Source organism: Protopterus annectens, chromosome 6.part0 (genome assembly GCF_019279795.1).
Source record: "Protopterus annectens isolate FY-2018-M chromosome 6.part0, PAN1.0, whole genome shotgun sequence".
Lineage (NCBI taxonomy): Eukaryota > Metazoa > Chordata > Ceratodontiformes > Protopteridae > Protopterus > Protopterus annectens.
Window position 1 is genome coordinate 1,469,515,828 of NC_056737.1, and position 14,209 is coordinate 1,469,530,036.

Consider the following 14,209-nt stretch of genomic DNA (forward strand, 5'->3'; position numbering starts at 1 on the left):
AGATGAAAACCTTTTACTTTTCTGCTTACCTTAAAGAAATCTGCTTCTTATCTCCTCCCACAAACTAGACAGACTTAATCACTTTTCTATCAAGAAATGGAAGCCAAATTTTTGATAACTGTCCCTAAACAATGACTTAAAAAATTAAAGTAAAAACAAAAATTCAAAGTAAAATAAACCACAATAGCATAAGAAGAAAAGAAAGATTGCAAGTATGTAAGCCTTCAGCAAAGAATTCAATAATACCTGATAGCCACACAACAACAGAAGCAGTATCACAGCATTGAAAGATAAAGACTTTTTCTGCTCTGATCAACTTATTTTATATAAAAATGCTACTTGTTAGATGTTCCCACAAAGCATAGGTTCATAGGTAAGATGTCTCTGTGGGCATTCCAGCTGTTCCTTGCATATGGACAGATACACACCAAGAGGGCATTATATTTAATGACTAGCCTAATGAAGGCTGAGTAAATTAAAGCAGCTACATTTGTAATCCCTCTGTTTATAAGTTATATATATATATATATATATATATATATATATATATATATATATATATATATATATATATCAGGACTTTCCTACAACAGTAGACACATGTTGGTCAAAAATTAGGTCATTGCCATAACAAGCTCCAAATTTTGAAAGAGATGGGTCAAGGCATGTTGTCAGTGTGGTAGTTTCCTGGGGTAGATGACTTCCCAAAGGAAACAATAATGTATTTTTGGTATTTAGTTTCAGACCATAATTTTAACAACAGCTATTTATTTGACACAAACCTTCCGGGAAGATGGCTAAGTCATTTTAAGATTCAGTCACTTCTCCTAGCTTCCAGTCATCTTCAAACTTACCCAGCCATAGCCATTGCTATTCTTTATTATTTCAGAGAAGTAGATGCAAAACAGGGGAAGTCCAGCATAGAACGGTGAAGGACTACACTGGTGACTGGTCTCTTTGTGGAGGTAACTTCCCCTATTTTGATTTTCTTCATCCTGTGAGCCAGTTGGCAATCCAGCAGGTGACACTGGCATTTATTCCCAGTGTATTTAGCTTTTCTACTAAATTTCAGCAGTGGATTATGTCAAAAGCTTTAGGCAGGTCAAGGTATGCAGTATGTACCATTTTACCTTCATCCATTGCTTTGCTGACCTTTTCAAAACCATCAAGTTGAGTAACCATTGCCCGCCCTTGCTGAATCCAAACAAAGATGGGCACACTGTTTGGAAGTTTCCTGTGTCTTGATTAGCTAAATCCATAATGAGTCTTTCCATGCCTTTGCAAATGAGACTTGTCAGACTTATGGGTCTGTAATTGCTTGGGTCTGTAGAAGGTCCTCCCTCATGGAGGAAAATAATTGTAGCTGTTCTCCATTCATTTAAAATCATTTAAATTAAAGTGGCTACATTTTATCAGTTTATAGTCAGAGAATGGAAAATAAATCTCTCTTAACTGGCCCTAACAAATAACTTATAAAGTTCCAAGAAAATACACATTTTTAAGTAACACACAGTTTTAAAATAAAATCAACAGCAACTAAGAGCAAACAAAAAAAAAGAATAACTATCAAAACATGCATACAACAGCAACAGATTCAGAGCATGTGCAGTTCTCTGAGAGCAGTACTTTCAAAAAAGTGATTTCTCCACAGTAAGAACATATCATGACAATGTTACCCTTCCTCCCTATATTATCATTGTCTAATATGGTGACTATATGCAATTTTGTTTCTTTTAGGATACCACAAGAATCTTAACAATATTGATGTTATTTCCTTAAGATAGCTTTTCTGAGGTATTAACGAAATAGCTTGTACTACATATAAAATTTTAGGAAGTAGTACCATTTTTATCAGTTGTAATCTATCTTTAAAATATATAAATAAGTTATTCCACCTGTTCACCAGAGTATTTATTGTATCAATAACCCTTCTGTAATTAATATTCAGTGTCTCCTATATATTTCCACCCAGCTCTATCCCCAGGTATTTTAATGTTGTGACTTGCTTGCCTTTGGTGTGATTCTTATCAATTTTTATTTTTTTGTTTATTCAATAACATATATTTTGATTTCTAGTTATTAAAATGAAGTCCTGAGATTGAGTAAAAGTTCTCTATCAATAAATCAATCTCCTCTAACACTTCTTTTGAGTCTGATAATGTAAGAGGCACATCATCAGCAAAGAGCATGATCTTGGAATTATATCGGTCATATATATCTATGCCTTTTATCTTTCGATTGTTCCATACTAATATAGGTAGTATCTCTACGGTCAATGCCAATAAAATGGGTGACATAGGACAACCTAGTTTAGTGCCTCTAGTAATTTGGATTGCCTCTGAAGTAAAGGGTCCTATTTTAACATGAGCTAAATTATTTTTTGTAAAACATTTTAATGAATGTAATAAAGGAGAGAGGAAAACAAAATACATCTAGAGTTTTAATTAAATAATCCCAATTTAAAGAATCAAATGATTTTTCTATATCCAGTCCAATTATCAAGGCTTCTGAATTTTCTTTATTTAAATAATCAATCAATGTCAGTATCCTTTTTATATTATTATGTTTGGTCTATTATGTATAAACCTAGTTTGGTCGTTATTATTTCAGATATTTCAGCTTTTATTCTATTTACCGTAGAAGACAAGAATATTTTATAATCATTATTCAGTAATGAAATTGGTCTATACAAACTACAATGACTAGAATCTTTATTTTCTTTTAAAATGAGGGTGATTAAAGAATATCCCCATGGAGGGGGGATTATTGCATGAGTTTGAATTTTAAGCATTGTTTTATGTAACAATGTGGTTATATTTGTAGGAAATAGTTTGTATATTTCTATAATTAAACCATCTATCCCTGGGGATTCACCAATTTTACTCTCTTTGATTTTCTCAGTAATTTATTTATGTGTAATGGGTTTTTGTAACTCCTGTTGTAAGTTTTCAGGGATTGTTTTTATATTAGGGAGTATAGTTTCTAAATTTAATTTGTCCGTTATAGTTTTTGTTTTTATAATGTCTTGTGTAATGATACTTAAAAACATCCAATATATCCATCATTTCTGAAACGTTCTTACCTTTCCCTTCATGTAAGATGCTAACAATAGCATTAGCTTTAGATTGCATAATGATTTTAACAGATATATTATGTAGGTGTTTTGGAGAACTACCATAAGAGTTTATTTTTAATCTCTCCATGGTTAAATTAGTTTTATGGTTTAATATTTCATATGTTTTATTTAAATCTTCTATTATCTTTTTGTTCCTAATCAAATTGAAGTCCTTTTTTGATTTGTATAATAAGAGGTGGTTTTAGTTCTTATAATTCTGATTCCCATTCTTTAAGTTTATTTTTATACCATCTAATTGTTCTACCATATATATAAGATTTTAATGAATCCCAGACCATTACTATCTTCACTTATGGCTTGCAGTTTAAATTTAAAAAGAAATGAAGTTCACTAATTAACCATTGCTTGAATTCTTTAATGTTTGTGATATATGAGGGAATTCTAGAGATAAGTGTTAATGGTATAAAATGGGTCTGTATTGCAAGACCGAAGACGCATTCTTTTGAATGCATCTTGGTTGAACATAAAAGGCTGAAAACACAAAATATCAAAGTGGCTGTTAAGCGAATTCTTTCCCTGGGAAAGAATTTGCTTGGCTGTTTCAGTACTTTGCCATTTTTGGCACTGTAGTGAGGTCTTGGAGTTGGTATATTTAAGTAGGGGAAGTGGGGGTGCAGCCCCCCCATCAGGGGGTGTGGGGATGTAAATCTCGCCACTTAATGTAATGTTTGAAACTGTTATTTATTTATTTATTGGAACAGCGAAAAAATCGCTGTTCTGACACTTTGACATTATAAGCTTTCCCATACATAGGGTCGATTAATCACCGTTCACATTTTTAAGTGTTCGGTGATCTAATATATACCCTTTAAAATCTATTTGCATTTTTAGGACAAGGGAATTGTGATATGATAAAGGACATGGGATTATTGAGAAGGATGTGATTTTTGTATAAAGATCCTGAGAAACATATAATTTGTCTAGTCTGGTTTGCGTGCCAAATCTATAATCTTGATGAGAAAATAGTAATGAGTTGATATCTATAGTGTTGTAAGTATCTTTCAATTTTAAAGCCTCAGTCCATCTTTTTAATAGATTTGCACTAGATGTTAAGCATGGCGATTTTTTTGTTAGTGGTTTCAGATGTGTCAGTAATACAATTAAAAACCCCACCTATTATTAAATTTCCTTCAGATGTATTTATAATAAGATCTAGGTGTTTTTTAACTGTTCCCACCCTAATACCAGGAAACCAGATTAGGCTTACTAGTGTCCACATCCTGTTATTAAACCTTAAGATGACAGTAGCTATAAGACCGTCATTATCTACATATCTGTGTAGAATTTCAGGACTTAAGGAATTCTTTTTCCATAAGATTGTTACCTCTCTGTTCTTTGATTTAAATGTGGAGCAGACCAGGGTCATATATTCACTTGGGTTCCATATATATTTATCATTTTTTTTAAGTGTGTTTCCTGTAAGAGTATTACTTGAGCTCTGTTTAATTTTAGATATTTTAGTAGATTAGATCTTTTATTTGGGTTATAGCCATTAGTGTTTAAAGATAATAAAGTAAGATCCATATCAAGTTATCTTTGAAGAAGAGTTTGATATATTGTTATATTTACATGGAATTGTCCCCTCCTGTAGTATTGATTTATTATTAAGTTGTAGACAATCATCTATTTCGGTCAACAATATTTGCTCTAAAGTAATCAGCAAGAAAAGGCTTAAGTCAGGCTTACAAAAACTAACTAAAGTTATAAAATCTAAAATGTTTACTGAAATTAAACTCGTGTGGTTTTTAAACCCTACCTAACATGGAATGAAATACATTCCTAGTCCAAAAGATAGATAAGTCTGGTGGTCTATCTAACTTTCTTTCCCATTTCATCTGAGCTTCATATATAGTTTGTAAGTGTTAAAGGAGAATATTTTAAAATACAATGATTATGATGTTATAACATTCAGCTGTCGGGGCTCAATATTTCTTCATAACTTAATGTATGTATCCTTACCATCTATACATACATAACATATGTATCTGAGTTATGTTAATTATTAAGCTCTTTCAGCTTTGGAGAATCCCCATTTCGTTTCATATTAAATATAAATAGTAGCTGATAAACAATAGCAATATGTGAATCTATACATATTTACACAACATTTTGGTTTAGTTTCTCACACCAGTCTTTCACCACATCCTTTTATAACACAGAAAATTATTTAAACCTGTATTTGCAAAGGCTTGCAACAAGTGACATATATTGTTAGTGTTATTCACATCATATAACAGACAGTCATAAAATGTCAATAATATTGCTCAGTAAATTTAGAATATGTTTAAATCATCTTAAAACATGTCTATAAGGCTTTACTCTTAATATGGTTAAATTAGTAAATTATAGATAGATTATAGAAGAAACTTTCAAATCAGATATTTATACAGATATGAGCAAAGTAGTGTGAAGCACAACAGTTCAATATTATAGATGTATACCAAGTATGATTTGCAGTGAGCTTCTTGTTTAATTAACTATGTTGTTATGCTTAAATAAATTATAAGTTTCTAACTGCTTTAGCATTTATCCTCTTATTTGTGGAACATAAATTATTCAAAAGGATATCTAAATATATTTCCCAAACACATAATATGGTCATACTTCCTTAATTCCATGAGTAAGTTGACAACCAGTTATAGCTTTCTCTACTTATTGCTATAGCAACACTAAACAGAAACAGCAGTTACAGATAGAGAGCTGTTAACTGGCTATCCAGATCGCGAGTCTTACAAACTGTGAAAATCTTCACCTTTAAGCAATCTCGAGCTACAATGTCCCCACTTAACCGCTTTCCAGCTCAAAATCACTCTATTAAACTTTTCCCCATCCCTCCCTCCCTCTCTTCAGTGTTCTTAATGCAAATATCATCCGAGAATCATCACGCCGAGTTCCATGTATACATAACAACAAGCAAGCGTTCCTTCATTCAAGTCCCAGACATTCTGACAAATCATAATAGACAAGTAAGCACCACATTATAAGTCAAAGCCATCCAAAAGTCATCATTCACCATCACTATGCAACCACATCCCATGCTGTTACTGTAACCCCACTACAAATCCGTTATTCAGTTACGATGTGGTCACCCATTACTGGCAGCACTACTCGCACTGCACAAAGTTGCAAAATTAATGCCTGCAGTTCTTCACTCAGTTAAACCAGTCTTACCTGTGTGGTTACATTCTTGAAGTTCATTACATAACATACAGTTCTGTATCAATCATATCAATATTCACAAATGACATATAATTAATTACAAAATTCCAGATAGGTGGACTGACAGTGTCACACATGCCAATCCAATAATGTAGCCCAACAAAACTGGGTTGGTAGTGTGCATAATTTAAAACCTGTAGCACAGTAAGTAATGATACATTTTAAATTATCTGATCTATTTTTCATCCCATCCAGTCTGACAATTTCCTGTACACAAATGTACTGAAAGCCATAAAACTGAATAGAACATGTTGAAATATGTAAATTCTGAAACAAGAACATATCAAAATCAAACTAAAGAAAACTTAAATGTAAATTGTACATAGACTCCATATACAACGTACTTTAAAACACCTGTAAGCACAACTAAAAATGAGGCTAGCATGTTTGTTGCAGGTGAACGTGAGCAACTGCAGCTTTCTACATTTGTATTGTAGCTGATGTTTTGATTTTTGCATATTCAAGTTTGCTCTGATTTAAAGTTTTTACTGTATTAAAAAAAATAAGCTTTTCATTACCAAACAGTGCAGATCACAAATGATTTCATGAATGAAATGCTACTCAACTTGCTGGTTTATTTTTCCTGAACACCATGATTGCTACATCACAGCATTATTATTTCTGTTAATGTTACCTTAGTTTAAGTCTGCTTACAATGTTATTCCTGTCAGTGAAACATGCATGCTGGCTGTCTTGTAGCTGGGGGTATAACTGAAAATGAGTCAAATTATGACATCTGTAAATCTTGAGGGGAAAATGCTTCTGAATATTTCAACAGTCTGAGACAATAGCAGCTTAAGCTGCATATTAATGGTGATAACACGGTTGAACAGCTGACTTACTGATAAATGTGCAAACTAGTAAACAATAGCAAATAAGTAACTAAGTAAGTTGAACTTCAGGTGTTGATAGTGCAAAAGGAATGTCCTTCACAATTTGGGCATACAGGTTATAGGTGTATACATATATCTATACAAAGAAAGTTTGTTACTCACCGCACTCAATACTTTTAGTTCTTAGTGATTATCTTTGATTCTTACTGGATAGATCTATGCGGAGAAGTCATATTCCTTCAGAATTAAGTTCTGTAGCCTTAGTCCTCTAACCTAAAATCTCTCCTGTCATTTGTACTTTTGATGGGTGTCTTATCTGTTTACAGTTTACTTTGACACATTATAGTTATGAAGTTAACATAGGATGTTTAAAGCCAATGGCGATGTTACAATTCATCTGTCAGGAATCCATTGCACAATCTGATCATGGTTATCCCTCCACATCATTGCCATCTTTAACAAAATTTCTACGGATGATAGGCAAAAGTACAGGATATTACTGAGCAGAGCAAGTCGGTAACCTCGCCATCATTACACTCTTTGACAGTAACAATATTATTCTTTAGTCTGTTTAATAACTCATTATATATTTAGAATTGTAAACTGAATTTTATATACTAGTTATGAAGACCATAGGGTATCACAGTACTGAGTCACAATGTTATAACACTTTTTTAAAGCTGAATATTACTAAAGGTGATGTGTCTCATGTTACTGATTTACAATTCATTTATATAGGACTGCCTTCTTAAAATTACTAATCTGTCTATTCCAGAGATGCACTCACTTCAAAAGAGATTCATAGGGTCATAGGAGACTACTAGGCTAATGGCTTAAGAGCTCTTACAAGCTATTTTACCCAATATATGGCCCCTGGGGGTAAAATGATGGCATAGGCTTGTGCCTATTTTTGAGTGTTTTGCAGATTGCCCCTTTCCGTAAGGGACATAGGGACTAGGTCAGGTATGAATTTGTGATTTTCCATCTGTCAATCCAAATTTTATTTGAATAGGGCCAGGGAAAGATTTGTCTAAACATGAACAGGAAGCCTCTTCTAATGAATGGGTAATCTCTGAGACACAAATCTGTCTCTCCAACATGTTTTATTTGAATGGCTGACAAAGTTTAGAACCCTAGACCTGGTGAGCCTCATGCCATTTACCTTGCAGATGTGTAGCAACTCCATCAGGGTTGGATTTGTGAGTGCCTTGTAAGGTCATTCACAGGCCTCCCCTTAATGGTCTATAAAAGATAGAATAAAGGGATAAGACTTATAGTCTATCTTCATAAGACATGTTGTTTATAACCTGTATTTTCTTTGTGAGCTACCTATGAGGTCACTCTGGCTGCTGTAAGTGCCTAGTCAAGTACATGACAAATGGTGCATTGTACTGATTATTGGTCTAATGAGGGTTGAGTGCAATGGGACTATAATTTTCTTGGATCTGGATGCCATACCTTTACTTATAAGTTGTACCACATACAAGGACTTCCTCATCACTGTGGAAACATGGTGGTCAAAGTTCAGGCTACTATCTATTTGTGTACCAGATCTGTCACCTCTGAGTCTAGTCTTAGGGTTGTGTGTTGATGTTGCAATTTGCACAGGTATTTGACTTCTCAAAGGGTACGATAATGCATTTTTTGTTCTGCATTTAGTTTTAGTCCATGGTTCTGGTACCAACCATTTGTCTGATCTAGACCCTACTGAAGGATATCTACATCATTAAGGGATTCAGTGATTGCCTGCAGCTTGCAGCTGTCAGCAAACATTTATCTTCTAGAGGCCTTGCACATTAACCTTGACTTCTGAGAAGTATATTCCGATCAGGACTGGTCCCAACACTGAGACCTGTGGCACACCACTAGTAGCTGCCTCTTACTGAATATGAATTCACCCACTTTAACCCCAGGTGCCCTGTCATGAGCCAACTAGCTATTCATCTGGTGATGTAGGTATTTATGCCTAATTTTGTATGTTTATTTATAATACCTGAGTGTGGAATTGTCAAATGCCTCAGTCAGGTCAGAGTAGGTGGTACATACAGTTTTACTCTCATTCGTGGCTTTAGTGACTTTCTTAAAGAAATCCACCAGATTCACTATGCATGACTTGCCTTTGACAAATCTGAATTGGGTTAGACCCATTGTTTGGAGGTTTCATATGATATCATTTATCAGGTCCATGATTAATCTTTCCATGGCTTTACTTATAAGACTAGTCATACTTATGGGTCTATAATTTTGCTGGTCAGTAGATAATCCACCGTTATGCAGAGGAATCACTATTGATGTCCTGCACTCTATCGTACCAAAGCCAGTCAGGAGGCTATGGTTAAACAGAGATTCTAATGAGCCCGATAAGTTTTGATTTAAGCTGTTTAAAAGGCACCCGGTATATCATTAGGGCCTAATGAAAGTGTGTTTTTAGCTTTAAAGAGTGTAGTGACAACCTGTTCCTTGGTGATAACTGGCAGTGAAGTGGTAGAGATTATTTCTTGGGGGAGAACAGGGGTGATATGGAGGTGAAATTTGAGCTAAATATGTTGGCCAGCAGATTTGCTATATCTTCTGACTGAGTATAGGTGATGTCGTCTACAAGTCATTCCACCATTTTGTTGTGTTGCCCTTAAGACTGCAGACATAACTGAATAATGCCTTATAGTTATCCTTAGATTTTAAGGCTTTTTTAAACTCAAATTCTGCTTTAGAGACTTGACTAGTTCTCTTACTCACTTGTTTAGACTAATGAGGGACTCTTTGCTCTGTTGTGCATAACCCTTCTTGATACTCAAATGGATTTTCTTTCTTTTGTTGTACAAACTATTAATACCAGGGGTCCTTCATGTTGGCTTGTTTTTGTGGTTTAACCTGGGTTTATTTCAGTCTGGTGCTGCCATTTCTATGCAGTTGTTTATATGGTCATATATGGCTTTTGTGTATGTCTCTGCATAAGTTTATATGTTTATGGATTTGGGAGAGCTTGGAAACTAGCTGTGCTGTTCCCTAATAGGGGGTATTTTACCTTAGAAAAGTTCTTAAAGTCTTTGCGGTGGGAGGGGGACTAATTTTACCTTTATTTCAAGGTGACCACTTCCTGATCTGATCTTACCAGTGAAGACATCAGACTAGGTGGGTGCAGTACTCGCCCACATTTGTGAGTACCAGATCTAGGATATTTATTCCCCTATAGGGAATGCTGCATAGCTGCTCCAGTGCATTTGAATTTACAAAGACAAGAAAACTTTGGGCCTGCATGTTAGTGGCTGTTGTGCTTTCAAATTAATGGAGGGATAGTTAAAATCACTTATGATTATGGTATCGGGCTGGATGGTGAGTGATTCTAGTAACTTCAGGTATGATGTATAGGTTTCCTCATTTCCTTGTTCATGGTGGAGGACCTGTAGCTAGCAAGAATATAGTAATGGATTTTCCCATGGTTAGTTGGATATGTAGGTAGATACACCTCCACATTTTGCTCTTTCATGTTCAGCGGGTGGTTGGAACATATGAAAGGCATTATAGCCACGCACTGCTGGAGTGCTTTCTGTGACTCTGAATCATGTTTCAGTAAGTGCACAGATGTCAGCATTCTCCAGGGTGAGGACAGCTTATAGGGAGTGCAAGTTCTTGTTGAGACTCTTAGCATTGAGCAGGAACACCTATAGCTTGTCCTGAGTAGCTTTACTTTTGTTGGAATGTTTGTTTGGCAATTCCAAATAAAGGAAATATAGGCACTGATAATGTTTTGGACAATATCCAAAAGCCTTGAGGTGACAGGTGAAGATCATCACTAGCAAAGTGGGCTGGCCTGTCAAACATATCACAGGCTGACAAGTACTCAACCTCATTGGAATGACACTAGAAGCTAACAGACATTAAAGTTGATCATTTTCTGCTGTTACTGTGGCATCATCCTTGGAGATGTTAGAATGCTGGTCAGTGCTAGGCTCATACCAGTCAGTGACTCACATTTTGAGAGCTCAATCATGTCTCTCTCCATATAGTCCAAGAGGGTACATCTCAGGTCTTTCACAGCCACATGGACTATGACTGATTCATACCTGTACTTAGGGGAAGTGACCTGAGTGCTTGTATGATCTTGTGGATCCTGACCCCTGACAGCCCACTAAATGAGCCATTATGTGTGAATATATCAGATAATCTATAAGAGAGATTCATTTTCTATGCTCACATTTTGACCAACACATTTAACAAAAAAACAGCCAAGTCCATGAAAGTACATCATTTAAGAATTGGGAGATTAATCTATTCATCATATAAATATATGGTAGAAAAAGAGGATTACTCCTATAATGACACATTGAGATACTTCTATTCTAAAATTAGAATGAACATTGATCAACATACATCAACATCTGGAAAAATAAATGCCTCCACTTCAAAAAAGAGTTTATCTCCTCTTTGTCAAAAAAAAGCATACAGCTGACCAAAGCCATTCTTCTGATTTTTCAGCACTCAAATATGTGTGGACGAATTCTTGTGATGTATTTTAGATGATGTCTAAATGAGGTAAATGTGATGAGGTTTGTAATGTGTAAGGCTGAATAGTGACAAGAAGGACTAACCATAATTTTGATTGTCAAAAGTCTGACATGAAAAGGAAGGTGGAATATTTCCACTTATTAAGTAAGTGTAATCTCAGTTGATTTCAACATGTGACATAATATTTTCCAGTAGAAAAAATTAAACATGTACTTGATGGGGCAAAACACCTCTAAGAAATCATAGAAAGGTTTATTCCACAAACTGATACTATTTTGGTAAGGCTTATGGTCAACCCTGAGACAATGTAAACTGTCAAGAAATGGCTAATAATCAAAAAGGGCTACATCCATGTCCAAAAAAGAAATAAATAGATTTTGTCTGAAAAAATGATGAAGTCAGTCTCTCTACTACATAATTAATAGTTACAATATTGTTTTCCTTAATGACGTGCAGGATTATATAACCATCATATTAGTGGGAAAAGTAATCATCCCTGTCTTGCTCCTCTTCCAAGGTACATGTCTACTCCACTACTACATTTACAGTCACTGAGCCTATATCTCCAAAGAACATAGTTTCATTTTATTGAAAAAAAAATCTTAAAGGACAGTGACTCACACAGTAGCCATGTGGTATTGTTATCTGAATATCCTATCTTCGGTAGACTGAGTAAAATGATGTAAATGGAGTTTGGACCTATATTGTTTATAAAACTCATCTGAGCCTGATGAATAACATATGGAGTCTTGTGTGTGTGTGTGTGTGTGTGTGTGTGTGTGTGTGTGTGTGTGTTTGTGTGATAGGTTTACTAACACATTTCTGAAAATCACTCAGTCGAGTGTTTACTTAATGGAGAAAAAAAAACACTGAAAATTAAAACATCAGCTAGGCAAAATGATGTACTGTCGACACATCATTGTCGACACTAGCCAATGTACGTTGAAGTTCATTGATTTCCAACTAATTTTTTTCAGGAGGGCAAGCCCCCCTGTGCCCCTCATACCCCCTGTTACTTATACATACAAATTTTGAGATCGCACTACAGTCAGAAAAGGGCACATTTCCTGATCCCCACTGTTATGCAATCTCTATGCAGAATGTTGACCTTACAACCACAATAGCATTCACTGTTATGGAGTCAACCATTTTTGGTTTGACGTTATGTGAACTGGAAAACACCCTAAATGGTGATTCTAAACCATGTATAAATATATATATATATATATATATATATATATATATATATATATATATATATAGTTATAGAGATAAATAGATAAAATGAGATGACATGTTGGCAGAATCTAACAACCATTGCACAAGAACAAAGCACTCCTGTCACATACTCTGTTAAGTGCATGTTATCCCACTTCATTAGGGAGTTACCAAGTTCTTATACATACGATGTGGAAGAAATACAGAGAATTTGGATTTAGGAGTCATCACAAGGAGAAGAAAAAAAAGTAATACCTGTAGAAATGTTTTATTAGGCTGCATCTCTCTGCTCCCAATCCTCCATATACTTCTCTTTATAGTGTGACATAATCACCTGATTCGGCAAAAATAACTTGTGTCATGTTTGGCACAGACCTGCATAGTACGTATATACATAGTATTCAGTTCATTGGAAATATGCATTTGTTCTGAAGATGATACTTTCTCTAAGTACCAGAATAAGCATCAGTCGAAATAAATGAATGGAACTTACCCAAATCTAGGATCCAGTGCTATTGCCCTGGGATGTTCCATGGATCCAGCTATCAATGTTGTTCTCATTGTTCCATCTAATTTAGCGACTTCTATTTGGTCGAGGTTACTGTCAATCCAATAAATGTTGTTTGCAATCCAGTCTACAGCTAAGCCTTCAGGTGTTGCGAGCCCATGCTGGATGATAATTTCATTACCCATTACACCTGAAAAGTCACGTAAACAGGGAAACTGAGTATAATGAATCAATATAAAGTATGCGCACCACAAGCATTATTGAAATATTAGCACAACAAATGCATAGCTGTAGAATATTTTTCTTTCAGTCAGGCATATTTAAGTAACTCTCCATGTACAATATTACACATTTAGAATGAATAAGGTTGTTACGTTGTTAAGCTTTAACCATTATTTCAAATTTTGTAAAAACACAGACATGAGCTCCTGTGTACAGAATTCTGAAGTTAAAACCTGTTGATGAAGGAAGCAATTAATATTGTGTAATGTCCTTAATCGATCGATAACTAAGAAGTCTCACACATATGGAAAAGGAGGATGCAAAAATAGCACAGCATAAACATTATCAGATGTCCATAGTCTTTTCAAGGCAATAACTAAGCCATAGTGCATTGTCACTTCTGAACAACATCCTTTCAAAGTATAAAAGCACATATTGATCAAAATAGTACAAACTATAATGGCATCATATGAAGTATGGAAATGTAACACTGTTTTACCATCTTCCATGCCATCTAAGCATTAAAAAAATTTCATTTATTAAGGTTGTTCAGTCATTTCTCTTTTG

The 14,209-nt window shown here is 34.7% G+C and overlaps 1 protein-coding gene across 1 annotated transcript in view; it reads right to left on the bottom strand.

Moving 5' to 3' along the window:
* LRP1B (LDL receptor related protein 1B) overlaps positions 1–14,209 on the bottom strand; it is a gene marked incomplete at its 5' end in the record, with an annotated part of 5,941,474 nt that overhangs the window by 4,510,589 nt on the left and 1,416,676 nt on the right. Inside the window, one exon of the mRNA XM_044073672.1 lies at positions 13,406–13,610. Coding sequence (XP_043929607.1) covers positions 13,406–13,610 — 205 coding nt within the window. The remainder of the gene's footprint in view (positions 1–13,405; positions 13,611–14,209) is intronic.